This window comes from Atta cephalotes (genome assembly GCF_000143395.1).
Source record: "Atta cephalotes unplaced genomic scaffold scaffold00004, whole genome shotgun sequence".
Classification (NCBI taxonomy): Eukaryota; Metazoa; Arthropoda; class Insecta; order Hymenoptera; family Formicidae; genus Atta; species Atta cephalotes.
Window position 1 is genome coordinate 1,965,092 of NW_012130068.1, and position 18,925 is coordinate 1,984,016.

The 18,925-nt window shown below is 31.7% G+C and overlaps 4 protein-coding genes across 4 annotated transcripts in view; 1 reads left to right on the forward strand and 3 right to left on the reverse strand.

Annotated features, from left to right (window-relative positions):
• LOC105625904 (astacin) overlaps nt 1–869 on the reverse strand; it is a 2,249-nt gene extending 1,380 nt beyond the window's left edge. The window contains exon 1 of the mRNA XM_012207213.1: nt 761–869. Coding sequence (XP_012062603.1) covers nt 761–869 — 109 coding nt within the window. The remainder of the gene's footprint in view (nt 1–760) is intronic.
• A 431-nt stretch (nt 870–1,300) lies between these two features.
• On the forward strand, nt 1,301–3,175 carry LOC105625907 (mitochondrial thiamine pyrophosphate carrier-like). Its single transcript, XM_012207217.1, has 4 exons — nt 1,301–1,429; nt 1,516–1,668; nt 2,381–2,583; nt 2,731–3,175. The coding sequence occupies exons 1-4, from the start codon at nt 1,301–1,303 to the stop codon at nt 3,173–3,175; spliced, it is 930 nt and encodes a 309-aa protein (XP_012062607.1).
• Nucleotides 3,176–3,470: 295 nt separating this feature from the next.
• On the reverse strand, nt 3,471–5,577 carry LOC105625906 (glyoxylate reductase/hydroxypyruvate reductase). Its single transcript, XM_012207215.1, has 4 exons — nt 5,381–5,577; nt 4,826–5,146; nt 3,905–4,362; nt 3,471–3,607 (listed from the first exon to the last, which is right to left on the reverse strand). Exons 1-4 carry the CDS (start codon nt 5,575–5,577, stop codon nt 3,471–3,473), a joined length of 1,113 nt encoding a protein of 370 aa, XP_012062605.1.
• Nucleotides 5,578–6,635: 1,058 nt separating this feature from the next.
• Nucleotides 6,636–8,920, reverse strand: LOC105625905 (bifunctional methylenetetrahydrofolate dehydrogenase/cyclohydrolase, mitochondrial). The gene is made up of 4 exons (XM_012207214.1): nt 8,847–8,920; nt 7,965–8,149; nt 7,520–7,888; nt 6,636–7,027 (listed from the first exon to the last, which is right to left on the reverse strand). Exons 1-4 carry the CDS (start codon nt 8,918–8,920, stop codon nt 6,636–6,638), a joined length of 1,020 nt encoding a protein of 339 aa, XP_012062604.1.
• Between the last annotated feature and the right edge of the window lie 10,005 nt (nt 8,921–18,925).

The window sequence follows — 18,925 nt, forward strand, 5'->3', positions numbered from 1 at the left end:
TTATTTAGTTTTAACTTTAACTAACTAATAGTCGTAGTACTAATTACTATAGTACTATACTAACTAGTTAGTAAATAAATAATTAATTAAATATACTATATATATATATATATATATATATATATATATATATATATATATATATTTTTTTTTTATCAATATAAATTAATATTAATTAATTTTAACTTAACTTTTAACTAACTTTTCATCTTTTCGTAGATCTATCCTGATGAAAATTTTTCTTAGGATTTTTATACGAATTGGAACACTTCAAAAAGAAAGTTCAAAAAGAATTGAGAAAGTCTCTATACCTTTTCTTGGAATTTGTCATATATATGATTTCTGAAATATTCTGAGATTTCTGATTCTATAATGCCTAAAAAATATCTTAAATTAAAAATATCTTAAATTTATAGATTAATAAAATTCATCAGAAATTATATAGAATGAGAAATCTTAAAGTATTTCAGAAGTCACAGATGATTTAAGGTATATTTCATACATTTCATATATACATGAAGAATTCTAAAAAATGTACATCTTTGCCGAATAATTTATATAAAAAATTGACAATTTTTTTAAATTTCAGAAATTCTAAAAAATTTGGAATTTACATAAAAAATTCTCAAAGATATGAACAATTCTGAAAAAAATTTTCATCAGAGTAAAAGTCAGAAAAGAAGTAAACCAAAATTAGAGTTAATCTACATTATAAAAATATATGCATGTCAGATGTTCTGTATAATGCATTCTCATTTACCTATGTCTGGAACAATAGGGTGTATCGTTTTGACGGAAATTTCGTTTATTGGCAATGCAATTCCAAAATCGATAATCGTCATGCAAAACAAGCACATAAGCGATTTCATCTTCGTGATTGATTTCTCCTTGGGTTTTGTACACTTTTACAACTGGAAATTCTTACGAGATGAGGTTTTCGCGATCCCACTATAGCTTGCGCGGTTTTTTTTTTAAAAGTAGTTGAGGATAGGTAATATTAGAGTAGGTTAGCGCAACAGCTGATCGATGAGTTTAAAATGTGGTTGCTTCATTTTCGAGTTCATAACAATAATGGTGTAAAAATTTCATTTACATTCTAAGAATCTTGTTTAAATACACCATGTTAACATCATAAGTGTGACAAAGTCACTTATATGTACTGATTCATTTTGTTGATGATTTTTAATTTATCAAATGTGTTGTCACACGTATAATCTATACAAAAAGTTTATACAAAATTAAATCTTCGGTACAAACTACACGCTTTTGTATTTCATTAATTGAACAAATATACATCAGAATGATTATGGACTTTTCAGTACAAAAAACAACTGAGTTATTCTCAGATCATGCAATTGCTGGCGCTGCCAGTGGATTTATAACGAGATTGTTATGTCAACCTTTGGATGTGATAAAAATTAGATTCCAAGTATGTACATCAATTTACATAGTAAGATATATTTTAATATATCTTTCTACAGCCCTGCAATTAATAAATATTTTTGTATTGTACAGTTGCAAGTTGAACCAATTTCAACGTATCACGTTAGCAAATATAAATCTATATCACAAGCTGTTCTGTTAATTTTAAGAGAAGAAGGACCTACCGCCTTATGGAAGGGTCACGTACCTGCACAATTAATTTCAATTACCTATGGAATGGGTCAGGTATAAAATAAAATTTATTCAATCATTTAGTTGCAGTTAATGTGTTAAATTTATGTATAGGGCTGCCAACAGTTTCCAACAGACGAGAAATATCATTATATTGTTCAGATAAAGAATCTTTACAAATAAAGATCTAGTATACAAAGCACAACAAGAATGGAATCAGAAATGGATAGGGAACACAATGAAAAAACAATGAAAAAAATTCATTTATTTTAAATTTATAACTATTCCTCATTATCCTTGTTAAAATTATAGTCATTTTTGTATTTCAATAACCCTATTTATCTTCGTAGAATACTGGAAATGGATATCCCTGATCTGTATATAAGTCTGCAGTCGTTTTAAAGAATTTCTCACTCTTTCAAAAATTCCAAGTTGAATCTACTGGCAAATTATGTATATACACGTAGTATTCTTATCTATACATTTAAATTGAACTGTTGTTGATTGAAAAAAATAATATGTGGATTGTCTTCAGACTAATGAGTGTTATGAAAATTAACTATTTTATCTCTGGTGAACGTAGTTTCGTCAGTAAATAATAAGAATTTTATTAACTTGCAATATACAGTTACAATATAAAAACAGATTGACAAAGATTATTGTAAAATTATATATAGAATTATATATAGATCGAAAACTTTTGGCAACCATAATTTCAAGTTTTATTGTATGTTTTATATTTTTAATCATACGCTTGTATGTATAGTTTTATTGTTATAATGTGTTCCTAAAAATGCTGCAACGAGTTCCACAAATTGAAGAATGGCATCACACGATGCATTTTGTCGCCGGTGCTGGTGCTAGCTGTGTGGGGACAATCATTTCGTTTCCTTTTGACACTATGAGAACTAGATTAGTAGCTCAATCGAATAATCATCGAGTATACAATGGAATATTACATTCTTGCAAGCAAGTTACAAAAAATTTACTTTCAATTAATTTCAAAGTACTGTTGATGATTTTAACTCATTGTCAGTGTTTTACTGACTAGCATAAAAAATTAGCTTTATAAAAATATTTTTACATTTGAGTGACATGTTTTATCTCTTTTTCCAGTTCAATTCTTCGACAAGAATCGCCGAGAGTCTTCTTTTTTGGTTTATTACCGACTTTATTGCAAATTGCTCCTCACACCGGCCTGCAATTTACATTCTATGAATTCTTCAAGGGTCTCTATAAGAGATACACCTCTGATACCGGTTTCTATAATTCCATGTTATCTGGTAGCGCCGCTGGATTCATAGCGAAAACGATTGTGTACCCTTTCGATCTTGCTAAAAAGAGATTGCAGATACAAGGTTTCCAGCACGGTCGTAAAGAATTCGGTAAATTTTTCCAATGCAACGGATTACTGGATTGCTTGAAAGTGACGATAAAAGAAGAGGGTGTGCAAGGTTTATTCAAAGGCTTAGTGCCGAGTCAAATAAAAGCCACTATTACTACGGCTTTGCATTTTACTACATATGAACAGGTTTTATTACTATTAAAGATGTTGCGGTAATAGAAATTCAAATAAAGAGGACAAATAATAATGTATAAATAAAATGTATGTATACATATATATATATAATAATTACTTATAAATGTTGTTTGAAAATATTTATGTGTACCTTGTACTTTGAAAGTCTGATTTTTAATTGATATAATTATATAGTATGCTCTTAAATAAGTTATACATTTTGTATTATGTACATATATAAATCATTGCAAAACTAAATTACAAGTTTATCTTCGACTGAGGAATAAATATATCACAATTACTAGGAATTTCTCATTGTATACATCATATAACAGTGTTAAGAATTTACTTTTCCATATTCTGCAGGCATTTCTTCAGGATTTCCCTCCAGAACAGCTATAATATTTTTCGCTGTGATACAAGCCATTTCATTTCTAGTTTCTATGGTTGCGCTTCCGATATGAGGTAAAATCACTAAAAGAATGCAGATTGATATTTACCGCATATTTAACATCCAATACATAGAATCTGATAAGATAAATAAGTGAATATTCAAATTGAAAAACCTATAATATATTTGTAATTATTAAGATTTTTGTCAATAACAACAAAAAAAGCATATTGAGGAGTTAAATATTTTTTATCAAAATATTATAAAAACATGTCTAATACAAATAATTGTGAAAAAAGTTATTCGCTTCAAGTATCACAGGGAAACAGTCATATTTTCACTCGTCTTCTTATCACATCTCTCTGCATTGATATACGTACCACAATTTTCTAGCCCTAAAAGTTCATGATCTATTGGTAGCGGTTCTGGTGTTGTAACGTCTACGCCAGCTGCTGCAATTGTATTGTTCTTTAAAGCATCAATCAGCGCTTGTTGATCTACTACATCCCCGCGGCTACCGTTCACGAATATAGCTGTCTTCTTCATTTGATTGAAAGCCCAAGAATTAAACATATATCTAGTTTGTGGTGTCAATGCCACAGTTACTATGACAAAGTCACTATTCTGGAGTAACGTGGGAAAATCAACTTTTTCACCATCAAAATTAGATGCTTCTTCTTTGATAGTTCTGTTAAAATACAATATCTTGGCAACGTTGAAACTCTTAAGTATCTCAGCGACTCTAAAGCCAATTCTACCTAAACCAACAATTCCTACGACTTTCCCTGCCAGCCCTGTGCCACACATCCATACAGGCGACCAGGATGTCCATTCACCTCTGTAATAAACATAATATTCAATTTCAAACATTGTGCTATTTTATGATACATCTTTAAATCCGTAACAATACTTTTTGTTAAAGAAACATTGGAACCCATTAAAGTTTTTTATTAGTTTTAGAAGTTTAAAAATTGTCATCTACATAAAAATAAACATAGTACACTAATTAGCCTACATGAATAGAAGAAAATTGTGAAAAATAAGATTATAAAACATAAAATTATTCTAAATGAGACTAATATTACATTTGGTTGTCTCTGTCGTACAACGAATTTTTCAAATGTGTTAATTGACTGCAGGACAGAGAAGTTCTTGGATCTTTCTATCTTATATCAATCAACAGATTTGAAAATTTGTCATACAACAAAAACAGACAAATGTAATATTGATCTTATACTATTTATAAATTAGGAAAATGTTCCAAGGTCAAAACTATATGTTCCATATACTTGTATGCATACTTGTAAACTGCTAAGTTTGCATGCACTACATTTCTTGATGTGGCTAATAAAAGAGCTATAATCAGCTCGGCAGTGCTCTCAGTCAGGACATTCGGAGTATAACCAATTTTGATGTCTCTTTTTTGCAAACTACTTATATCTATATGATCCAAGCCCACCGACATAGATGCCACAACTTTCAACTGCGAGCCTGCATGGTCTAGAACCTCGTTATCTATCTTATCCGTTAGCACGCAGAATACAGCGTCTACTCCATAGATTTTAGCCAATAATTCAGCACGAGGTATTGGTTCAGGTTTATCCCATATTATAAGATGGTATCTATAAATGACAAAACATGTATTAAAGGTTTAAATTAAATTAAATTATAAACATGTATATGAAATATGTATTTATATTATTGAACTTGTTACATATTTGTCTTTGGCATGACATCAAGTTAGACTGGCATAAAATTACATAATATAAAGAAGTTAAATATGTCATATTAACAAAGAAGCAATACCTAAATAAAAAAAATGACAATAATTTAAATATTTAAAATGCAAGTCTCACCGTTTACGCAGCAAGTTTAAGCCTGCAACGGGTATATCTGGCCGTGTAATTAGGATTTTGGGTTTACTCATTTCGATGGCATTCGAATCATTCGATATCAGGACTCTTGGATAATCACAGATTGTCCAACCGATTCTCTTTGTATGAAGGATTCTCTCACTTTGTCTGATGAGACGAACAGTGCTCGCGAATACCATTATTTAATGTTTATCTATGACATACCGGAGTTGGACGAATAGTCGCGTGATACGTCGACGAGCTAATCCCCACTAACTCCACTCCACTCTTCACTTGTAATTTTCAAAATTTTCTAGAGATAACTAATGGATTAAACAGATAGAAGAAATGCATGCATATGGCGAATTGGCGAGTACGCATGAAAAAAATAATTAGTGCATATCCGTTGCGATTAAAGAATTTATGTTTTCGCACAATCCGAGATAACAGGTCAAGATAAATATTGCAGTATAACTCTTTCAAATATAACTCGTCCAAATTTTTTTTTTGTAATTTTTTTGTAATTTTGTACATTTATGTATATTCATGCCTAGAATATTATTTATTCCGAAAAGGAAAATTGTTGCTTAAATTCTATTTTTTTCTTTAATTTCAAAATTTTTTTGTTTATTGCTCTTTATGTCGGTATGTTAGAAAATGATAGTTTAATAATAATTCTTTGATTATTCTCTATAAACACAAATTATTTTATTTTCCCTTTTCTATCGTTTTATTATTTTTGAAATTAGGAGTCCTTTATTTTTTTATTTTCTTATATAATTTAAATTAAATTATAGCAGAGAATAGTTTGTGATTCAAAATGCCGAATAGTAGCGGATTTATATTTTTGAGCTTTGTGATTCTTTTTTTTCTTCTTCTAGGCTTATAAATTTTGGATCTAATCCAATGTGTCCTAATTTTGAATTTCACAGGATTCTGATTTTAGTGTTATATACACATCTCGTAGAAATTAGGATTAATAACATTTATGTAAAAAAATTACAAAGTATATAAAAGTAACAAAAAACTTAATAAAGTGTATATAAAAAAAACATTTTATTTGTACAATTTTCTTTTTAATACAGTTACTAATATCACGCTTAGTAAAATTGATTGGCTAATAGATATAAACGGCTTTATTAATAATATATTTCTTTGCAAAAATAATACTTCATTCATGTATTACAAAATATAACAATATATTACATCTATAAATAATACTAAATAGAGTTTCTAAATTAAATAATATCTATAGGTGTCAATATACAAATGCCTCGCTATTTTCTAAATGATCGGATTGCTTCGTGTCTTCTTGATTGCTCATAGCAGCCGTGACTGTATTTTTCATCAGCATTGCCACCGTCATGGGACCTACGCCGCCGGGAACTGGAGTGATATATCCGGCGACGTCCTTCACGCCGTCGTAATCCACATCTCCCATCAAACGATATTTGCCGTCTGCCATCTTCACCCTGGTGATACCCACATCAATTATGCAAGCGCCTGGTTTTATCATTTCTTTAGTAATCAAGCCAGGAACCCCGGCCGCGACTACGATCAGATCCGCCAGCTTCGTGTACTTTTCTAGCTCCGTGTGAGGTGTGTGACGATGGCAGATTGTCGTTGTCATGTCCATCGCACCTGTTTCACCTGCAGAAAATAAGATGTACAATTGGTTTGAAAAATTAAAGATAAAAACAAAAAAAATTGGTAAAATTCATGTAATTATGTATATTTCTTATTCATTAAAAGGACCAAGCAAATAAATTACTATAAAAATAAAGAAAGTCATGAAAAATCAAATACTTCATCAGTATAAAAGAAATTAATTAATTATTAATAAATCAAATAATGATCGTTCGATACTTCTAATTAACATTTTAATCTCTACGAGAGTTTTCTTTATTAAAGAACAAAAATGAATTGATAAAGAAGCTGCGAACTGACAGAAATAAAGAAAATGAATTAAATATCTCAAGATATATAGGCAGTCTGATATTACGAAATAAAACAATTGCGAGAATTTAGATAATGTTGCAAATAGTGATACGATTTAAAAGTCTGTGACGTCAGAATTTGTTATCTCGATACGACTTCAATACAACTATATTCATGTTGTCAAATTGATAGTAGATCAATCACCTTTGCCATCGGCGTGAAGTAACAGCGCGATAGGTAGCCCGACATGTTTTGATCTACCCACAACTACAGCATTCTTTCCGAAAGTCTCGATTTTGCTTCTAAGTACTAATTCTTTAACAGCTAAGGCGGTGGCTGGCACAATACTGTTGTTGTCCAGTGTCAGATTACCAAGGTTTTCCAAATGAAAACCGTCCACATCCTTTTTAGGAATTATCGCTTGACATACTTCTCTCTCATTTATGCTTTTCGGCAGCGGTAATTGTACTAGAAAACCATCAACAGATGGATCTCTGTTGAGACTGTCAATTTCCTTAAGAAGTTCTGCTTGCGTTATGTTTTCTCCCAAATGAATAGTATAACTCTCAATTCCTGGTAATTAACAAAGATTAGCAATACGAGTTTTAAGCAAAAATTATTTATTTGTTGAGAATAAAAATAAAATTACCTATAGACTTTGCTGCTTTCATTTTTCTACCAATGTATGCTTTGCTGGATGGATGATTTCCCACTAATATCGCGACCAGCTTTGGCCTTTTCTTTCCAGCATTTGTACAAGTATCTATAACCATCTTTAATTCTTCTTGAATTTGTTCTGCTATTTTCGTTCCGTCTATGATCACAGCTTCTTGCCTGCAAACAACAAGATTCATAATTTAAAAGCAGCGGAAAATAATTTTTTTAAAATATATTATATTTTTAATATAATATATTTTTTATTATTACTATATAAAATTAATAAAATTAAATATATTGGCAAGAAATCTTTATAAAAATTGAAGATAAAAATAGAACTACCTTTCGACTTTGCTGTTTACATTTTTCTACAATACTTTTAATGTGTATTTATAATATTTTTTATTTGATATTTATAAATTCCATATATATTGATATTTGATAATAAGTATTCTTCATTCATTTATATATTACAAAAATGATACTATTAAAAAACAAAGAAAATAAGTTTAAATGTTTTGAATCATTGAACATTTTATAATATTAATTTTGAAACGTAATTTTAATGTAATAACTGATTATAAAAATCAAAAATACTCTTTAAACTATATTGTTTTTTTTTCTTTCCAAAATAATTTTTTTTTTATATTTCCATTTTTCTTTTACATTTCATTTTTATGTTTCTATTCTTTTTTTTGTAAGAAATTGAAAAATGACAATTTTTAAGTTACATTATTGTTGTAGCAAGTGATATATATATATATATATATATTAGGATGTGTTATTACGATTTATTATACGCTCTCTGTCTTGCAAATTAAAATAACTATCCACGTGAGTCTCTGACAGAAGAATATCAGAGTCTCATACTCACCGGATTTTTGACAAATGCAGCTTTCTCCCAAACTTTTGTGAGACGACGGAGAAGACATTCCTCCAGGAGAACATTGTTGCTTCGTAGAATTCACACGCTGATCTGAGCCAATCTGAGATTGATGTGCTACCGCATGCCGTCAAAAGATTCTGATGAGGCAACGAGGAATCCCTCGCTGCAGGGGGGCTTGTGCGAAATCCCCGACAACAATTCGAGGAGGCTCGTGCGTATGCGATAACGCGCTAGGTCCGGACAAACAGCTGACGTCGTTTGTGATAATCGTTAGTTCGCAGGGGGTCGATATCACCGCGGGAGTTGTGAAATCGATCGGCTGTCGAACAAGACCGCGAGAGAAAGGCGAGAACTATTAAACCTGCTAGAGCACCCGTTCAACCAGTTCCACCTTCTACAGAGCAGATCCTGTGGAAAAATCGGAACCGGTCAGATTCCACAACAGGCGAGTCCGCGAAACGCATGATTGAATTCATCGAACGGAACGTTATGCATGTTACATTCATTGATGAGATATTATAAAATAAAGCTAGACTAGTTCCAAGTAAATTTTCATTGTTCTCAAGTAAATCTTGGTTGGATTGAGAATAATTGGATTGAGAAAAGTACAGACATTATTACGACTGTTGGATATATGAGATGTGAATTTCTCGACTGTCGATATAAATTATAGTTATTATAAGATTGTGCCATATATATTTTTTAATTTCAAGAGTTTATATTAAAAAAATGTGTACGTATTATTTATATTAAATTTACTCGAATATTTTTTATATGAACAATCACACAAGCAATATAAAATATGTAAATTATTATTATAATTATTAAAATAGTATATGATTATTAATATATATTAATATATCTGACTTTTATTAGTGTACACACATATATAATTTAGACAATATAAGCTTCGATGATAAATTTTTGTTTATACATATAAATAACAAGTAAAACATGTGTATAGTTTATATTACATACACATAGATATAGATGTTATTATTATTTTACGTGTAAATGCACAACTCTGGTTTCTGATGCAATATTCATTATTAATACTGGACAGAAAAAAGCTTGCATATTTGCGACGCAATAATATTATTATTAATGATATTATATTATTTGTATTTTTTGTAATTATTTCTGTAGAAGAAAATGACTAGTCAATGTTATCGGCAGAGGGGCAAATTTTGTTGGAATAATTTCAAATGGACAGAAGATGGCTCCACGAATCCATTTATTCGGTATATATTAGCAGATTGTATAGAGTTGGAGATATATAAATAATAAAATAATGAATTATTTATTTGCTTTTAATCCGTTTTCATCTTTGATTCTTATTGAAAATGTATTAGCTGTGTACGAATGTCATTCTACATATCATACACAAAATTAAATTTTCATTTGAACGATAATCTTGTCACAAGCATATCATATTATACATTTAAATATTATACAGTTTAAATATTATAAAATTCATGTTCATTATAAAATTAATCTTGCTAAGTTTATTTACACGCTTACACTATAGTTCTTTTTTGATAAATTGGTATCCATGCATATCCAATTTAAAATAATTATTAATAAAATTGCTTTTCTTTATTTTTATTTGCTGTTTTTTGAAAATATTTTTTCAAGACTTTTGGAATTATTAATGTTACAATATTTCGATCTCTCATGCAATAACATCGAAGTTTTACAAATTATACAATCAGTTTATAATATGATGTCTCTTCTCTCAGAATTAGAAGACATTGGCAGTAAAAAAAATAGCTTTGCTGTTGTAAAATTCTTTAATGTAATTGGCTTATACATTTGGATTCAATAAGATATTAAGAGTAAAATTAATCATTAATGAATTTTACAATAGTTGCCTTTTTCTACTAAACGTAGTCAACTATTAATCGTTTGAGGCAAAAACAATTAATGCCTGTTTTTTCAATAATTCGATAACAGTGTCGCCGATCGTCATGTTTAATGTCAAACTTGCAGGTCGCGCATTACAAAATTGCGGAACGAGATAATGCGTTGAAGCGATTACGTAAAATTATTGGTAACTTTTGAGACCCGGAAAAGAGACGCCTGCCTCGGGCGGCGACGAAGTATATAATATGTTGGAACTGTATTAAGAACATGAAATATGACTGAGAGTACCGGCATGCCGGCCGTATTATTACTCCGATCCATCGTGTCATAACTATTATAACGTGGCCCGGATAGTAAATATTAAGCATCGAGCTTGGTCCGAGCATTATACGCTCGCGAAACTTGACGTGACTCAAAATCCAGATTAAAGAAACGAAAAAAACGTTTATTTTCTTGTTTAAAAGAAGAGGCAAATCTGGAAAATTTGACACACATATAATAACATAATTTAATATTTTATTAATAAATAATTTACCATTTATTGAAGCTAAATATATATTTATTTACTAATTATTTATTAAAAATAACGTAATATTTTATTATTAAATATAATTTACTATCTATTGAAATTATATATTTATTCATTCATTATTTATTATAGAAACAATTTAATATTTTGTTTAAAATAATAAAATCTGTTAGGCACACTGCTCCATCATTAATATATATATTATACTATATGGCGATAGGATTAGTGAAACGCGCGTGGAGTGTCTTCGTACAATTTCGCAACAATGCACTGTCATCACTTTGTTTCAAAATAGCGGTCTATCGATTATTGTTAACTATTTTGAGGGTGGAATACCGGACAATTTTAGCAGATCTGCCTACAGTATGGTCAAATATTTAGTTAGCCGCAAGGTTTGGCGCATAGGGCGCATACTTTCTGATATTATAAGTTAGGCTTGAGCTGCCTCGACGTGCGACCATTGATCAAATAGTTGATCTTAGTTGTGATCAAAGTGGTATGTGTTAACACGTGTTTATTGTTAAATCTTGCTTGTCAAAATTTCAAATCGATTGCAATAGGGCCAAAATACTTGACATTGCGAAATGGGAAACATTTCTGACATATAAGATAAAAAAGTACTTTAAACGCACATATAAATAATGAATTATAATAATTTATGTAGGTATCACTTGTCTATTTTTAAACGTTTTATTATTGCATTGAAAAGAATAGTTTGTTAAAATAAAAAGTAAAAATGTAGTTAGATACAGATATAAGAATAATTTTTTATTAGATCATTAAAATAATTATATGGCTTGAGCCAATTACTAGAATATCTAGATTTTTTTATAATATTGTCCATTAATTATGCTTAAGTGTCATGTATAATTACGTATTTTGACAGTTCAATAAAATTATTTTTAGATCTATGTCTATATCTAGTTAAATTTAGATTCTTCAGCAAAATCGTTCTGTGTGTAAAATATGATAAAGTATGATTGAAGCATCGAAAATAATTTAAGTGCAAATTCATGTAAAACATCAAATATTAATGCACATTACGAATGAAGTAAATTATATTAATTATATAAAACATCTGCTCTCGTAAATATTTAGTCTTACATTTTGTTGACAGGAAGAGAGAAGGGGGATGGGGGGGGGGGAGGAGGGAGAGAGATGCAACTATGTCACGCAGTTCAGTTATTTTAGTAGGTGGTGATTAATTCCGGCGAGTTTTTTTCGTGTGTGTCCATGCAGCTTGAATTTCCTAAATTCACGAGCTGGTTTTGAGCCCGTCCAGAATTCCTCGCCGCTCAACACTTTAACAATTCGGCGCCCGCCATGACTGCGAGTAACTATGATAATTATGTGTCTCTTTAGCAGCGTCGTTTCCCATAAACTCGCGTCTCCTTCGCGATTATTCGTCTCGAGTTATCATTCCATTTTCCGCGGCACATAAGAACATCGCGCTTTCTTTCTTCTTCTTTCCCTCCCTCCCCCCCTTTTTTTCTTCTTTTTACTTCGTTTTTCTTCGCGAGAAATTACTTCCGATATTTCAGACGACGTCAGACGAGATCGGAGCACCGCGCGAGAACTGCATTATGCAAAAAAATATGCGCCCGTTGAATGAATAAATATGTATTCTTGTCTCGTATGTACTACCTCTCGCCCTTTGTCCTTTACCCTTCGCCCGGTAAGCTTCGCGACAGAGCTCATACATAATTTATCGTCTAAAGAATCTGGGCGCTCTCAGCGATAAAACGGTTGCCATAATCGGTACATACATCGTTATCGCTATTGACACAGCAGGCTCGTGCGTTTAAATTCGGCACCTTTGCTCTACATTCTACTCTTGTCTATATAGATCGTTCTGCATCTGGTTTTAAATAGAACAGTATTTGATTTGAATATTAATAAGTTAAAGTAAATTTTGCAATAAATTTTTTGCTGTGTTCAACCCAGGAATAGTCATTTGAAGTATTTCTACAACTTAGCTAAAAATGAACTGTTTGAAATATTGTTTTGTATGTAAATTTTATATATCTTTCTTTTTTAACAATTATTCTTTACGAATCTTTAAATATTAAATATCTTTAAATATGTAATTCCATCGAAAATCCGCAATAAAAAATATATTATATTAATTAAAATCTTTATTAAAAATTCGTTTACTGTTATAATGGCTTACAATTAATTAAATTGGCTTTAACTGAAGACATATTATTAAGATATATTTGTAATATTACAGTATGCTATATTAAATAGAATGTTCTGTATGGTGTTATCACACTTCGTCATTGCGACAGTCGGTTGTCGCAATGTTCATTGCTATTTTTATATCAAACCAGAGTATCCAGGGGGGGGGGGGGTCTTGATAAACTCTGGGAGGGAAAAAATTGCGCAGATATGAATAACCTTGTTCGGAATATCGGCCGTAACGAGAAGTTATGACGTAAAACTAGTCGTCGACATCTCTGAAAACAACAGCAATGTTGACGGTTGACGTCAGTGGGTCACGCATTGGCTTGTCCCGAGTCAACTTTTGCAATGGATATTTGCTTGCACATACAGACGATGCTGACACCGCGGTTATTTTGATTGAAATCGTGCGTGACAATCGTAGTATTGTTGCAACACGTGCAGCGATTGATCCTAGTTTTTATATCATTTGCGTTCGATAATACGACCATTTAGCGCTTTATTTAATTACCGTAAATATCTAATCGTTAAGAGTAATTCAGCAATTCTTGAAAATTTACGTGTAACGAGAGAATGTCTCAATATAAAGTCTAAAAATTTCAATAAAAAAAGATATAACACCACTGTTAAATATATTATACTTATAGTTTACGAGATTTTGTACAAGCGAATAGGATTTTGTACAAGCGAGTATATGAAGATTATTTTTAATTTTCAACTGTTTAATTTTACACGGAGAGAATTTTTTTTTACAATTTACCTCAAAAATATGGTAGTTGTGATACAATACAATATTTTTAAAGATTTTCACTATGCACTTCAGTAAAATTGACTTAATTTATACTTTATTGTAATTTTATTAATGAATGAGAGAGATTTACATTAAAATTCTTTGAAATACAATATTGTCTCACGACTATCATATTTTCAAGATAAATTCTAAAAAAAAATTCTCCCCGTGTACTTATTTTAGTCAATTAAATTAACGATATATTGAATAAAAACAGTGACAACTTATAGGAATGATTAGAAATAACTCAAATTGAATATAAATCGATATTCTTTTTCATTATATTTTTTCTCTAGGTTATATGAGCTGCCTCGAAAATCTTTTTTTTTCCTGCAGCTATCACGCGCTAACTCCTGATATTATTTCCAATTTCACGCGCATATTAATAAGGCGGCGGTTTATTACGGAATTCCGTCGGCTATTGATTGCCACTTGCAGTGCGCAGTTAATTAAGCTTTTAATTTAATGTAAGCGGTGGCGGCGGCGGCGGCGGCGGCGGCGGCGGCGGCGGCGGCGGCGGCGGCGGCGGTGGTGGGCACGTAAATTCTACGATTTCTCATCGAGAATGTCGGTCGTGTTTCGCGATTCTCGTGGAAATCTGGATTTGCGGCCGGCGATTTCCATCAGAATCTGGACTGGCGGCTGACCGCATTTGCGGTATTACTACTTGCCGAGAACATGGATCCGCTGGACCTTGAGTAGCCATTGCCGATACCAAAATATATATAATATCGGTGAAAGGTGTCAACCAAAAGATTATCTTTTGAGTATGTGAATTAATTGTTTAATCTTATCATCTGGACTTATGCTCGAGTCTGACATTCAGTAAAGTCGTTTCAGAACTTCAAACTAGTTTCAAGTTCAATTAATTTAATCGTGGGCAGACGTACAGAATTTCTACAATTAATGTTACAGAATTACATGAATACTTACGCGTGTCCCTGATGTACTGCACAAAGCTGTATGTAGAAATTTTTTTCTTGATAAGAATCGTATACATGAATTTCTAGATATATCGTGATGTACATACATGATATTAATACAATTACTATAAAATGTAGTGCATATTATACATTACAAGAGAAAACGATGTCACATTAAAAAAAAAAGTAAAACATATCGCATTGTTGTGCTGTGTAATGTAGTCACATCGTCGTGCGCAACTTTGTACAAATTTAAATAAAATTATTTGGTTTTGTATAAAAATATATTGTACATGATTAGTTTTTTTTAATTAATTAATATAGGAAGGAAATTGTTTACAACAAAGAAACGACTAATTTTTCTTTAAATAGCAAGTCGAGATTGTAAAGTAAATCTTTCTTGTTCGAGGAGAGCTTATTTGTTTTTGAAAAAGTTATCTTTTGTAATGCTTATGCCTTTTATTAATTATTCCTCTATTTCTCTTTTTATTATTTATTAATATTTTTTATTTATATTTTGCACGTGATTGACAGTTTACTCTGTATATATGATGTTATTTCATTTTTTTCGATTAAAGAACACTCTAAAAATATGAGAATTTAACACTATGATTTAAAACTCATGGCGTTAAATTCACACTGATATTTATATCAGCAATACAGTGAGAATTATATTTAACACCAATGGCGTTAAAACCACCACGCACATTTTGTAAAGTGCAGGATTCTACCAGTTTTGTTTAACGTTAGCTGCAATTTAGTTGCTGAAAAATGAAAAGCGTTTAAAAAGCACATTTATTTTTGCATTTACTTTGCGATAAATGACACTCGCCAAAATTGTAATGACATTGGAATGGAGGAAAAAAAAGTCTCGCACAGATTTGTACTAGAAAAAAGCAAATTTATATTTAAGCAACGGATTTTATCTTTCACGTTAAGAAATCGTTGTTCCATCAGCAAGGCGATTTTATCGTCGCTAAATCCGCGCTTGACGTCGCGCGTCGCGGCTGTAATAATTAAAATATTATTTCGTGATAAAAAAAAAGGGAGAAAATGGAGCGATAAGCGTAACGAGCCCATCGTGGACGTAAAAGCGTTTCCATTTAATTACAATCGATCGTAGCCGGGATCGCCTTCGGCCTCCGGGGGAGGAGGGCAGGAAGAGCGGTTTTATCGGCGGTCAGCCACGGTGGTTCGTACATCGGCGTTAAAACCACCACTCAAATTTGCAGAACTTTTTATTTGCCCCGCTCTCGCCGCGAGCATGTTCGTTCCAACCTCTTATCGGCTATTCTTTTCGGAGGAGCTTAAAATTTCAGAAAGCTTTCCTTCCTGTCCACCACTCCGTTTTTCGCTTCTCCTTTTCCTTTCGCAGCCATGGATCTTTCTTTCACGTCATTTGGTTAAGAGTTTTTTTTTCATTCGGGTTCTCGGTGGTTCTCTCTGGTCCCCGTGAGGGCAACCAACAGTTTGATCTACTTGATGCAGTCCCTTCAAATGCTCCCTCAATTCTTGGTTTCTCTTTTCGAACGCCTGATCTCTCATCCGACTACCTCTTGTTAGCTCGAATTTCGATCTTGCCGGTATTTCCTACTCTGCTACGTTTCGCGACCTGCCTTTGCGCGATTGTAAATGCAAATGGTAGTGATCCATTCTGCAGAAATCATCGAATAGTACGCGAGAAAGAAAATCAAATTTTACCTTATAAAGGAAAATTTTTAATCGCATAAAAACGCTGGTATTTCCAAAAGATAATCGAAGGCTTACACGAAAAGGACGATTTTGCTGATGTATCTAAAATTTAACTAGATACAGATATAAAAATGATCTTGTTAGATTATAAAATAATTATGGAGAACAATGAAAATTGTTAATTGTTAAAATATTAAAATTTTTTGAAATATTGCTCATCATACTTGAGTTTCCTACGTAATTTTCATCAAAATTATTTTCAGATCTGTATTTAAATTATTAGAGACTTTAGTAAAATCATTGTCCATGTACTGCAATAGTAGGCTAATTCACATTTTGTAACAACGGAAAAAATAAATTGTGTCATGCATAGTTTATTATTTTCTATTGTTACTTATGAAAGTTTGTGTTACTTATAACAATACTCCAGAATACATATATAATGAATTACAATTAAAATTCGATTTTTTTCTGTTGAAAATGGCTAAAAACCTGTAGCCGAAACGTCCGAAAGAGAACATACGTGATTAAAGTAATAATTGTACGTGATTAAAGTAATTTATTGCTAATACTTTGTGTACCGCTGATTCCTACTGCTCTTTTAACGTTTCGATTAAATTCTAAAAATTTAACTAGATACACACACAACTAGATACACAGATTTGAAAATAATTTCGTTGGACCATCAAAACAATTATTTAGGAAGCTCAAGCATGATGAGCAATGTTGCAAAAAGTTTTGACATTCTAGTAATCTGTTTCAGCGTCCTCCATAATTAATTTATGATAAAAAAAATTTATGAGACAGTTTTTGCAAAATATGAGTCAGCCCACTGTTGCTGATAAGCCCTTTAATTGAAAATTTATAAATGATCGATATTAATAAGGAAAACGTAGTTGGAAGATTATCCAGGAAATTCCATGTTACGATAGATTTAGAAACAAACCCGATAGATTTCCGTCCCGCGGTTGTGCTCTGGTTTCCGTTCACCGTTCGCTGCAGCTTCCCGCCACTTCTTGCGAACGCTCGTTTGTCATTTTTTGAGCAAAGTTCATTGCTTCCCGGACCATCGGACGTGAGCGATAAAAAATGCAGGAAAAAGAAAGTGGGAGGTGAGAAGAAGGTAGGAGAAACACTTTGAAGCGGGGCAAAACTTTGGAGCTGGCGTTATTGATGTCTTCGGTAGACGTGTGCAAGTGAAGGGGGGGACGGTGATAGGCGGTGGAAAGTGGGATCGGTCGAGGGGTAATCCTGAGAGCAGCCTGAAAGGCTAAATGAGAAATACTTTCCGATCGGGCATCAGCCGCAGCAGTAGCAGAGTAGCAACCGCCCCAAAGACTCTCGCTGGCGAAGCTTAAGACTTCATATAACGCTCCTGATCCTCGACATCTCAGTCCGGCGTTGAGATTCCGACGCTTTTATTAACTGTCGATTTTCTCTCGTCTCTCAAAATCCTTTTTAAATTGTAATCTTCGTTTGTGCTTATGCACACAAATCACCGTGTGATCCAGGGAGACAAAAGTACTCCGTGCCAAAATATATTATGTGAATAACTTCAGCTAAGCTTTCTAAAGCTTTAGGATTTAATATCGAACTCAAGAAAGATATAAACGTTATTGCTAATTGCTACCTTCTTTTTTCCACGCGATTACTTAATCAATTTTTACGCATAATGGGCTTTTCACAATAAGCTGTTAGTTTCCACTTATATAACACTAATGGTAAGTCATAAATTAATTAAGTAATAATCATTAATCTTGGAAAATTTATATCTAGAATAAATCATATTAAACTACGTCATAAATACATATTTCAAACAATCAAAAGGATGATAACTCTCAAAGCAAACAACAAGACAATATAGCTTGTATTCAAAATCGAATCTTATATTTAAGTGCAATTTTCAGATGGCACGAACAATGCACAAAGCAATATTAGCACCTTCATTAGCATCTTAAGACATTATACTTAAGATAATCTTGAAATCAGAAATAAGAATGGACTATACCGATCTATGAATACTGACTTGTATTCATATTTGATTGATTAGTCATAACGTTATCTAATTATACGTTTAATTCATAATTCA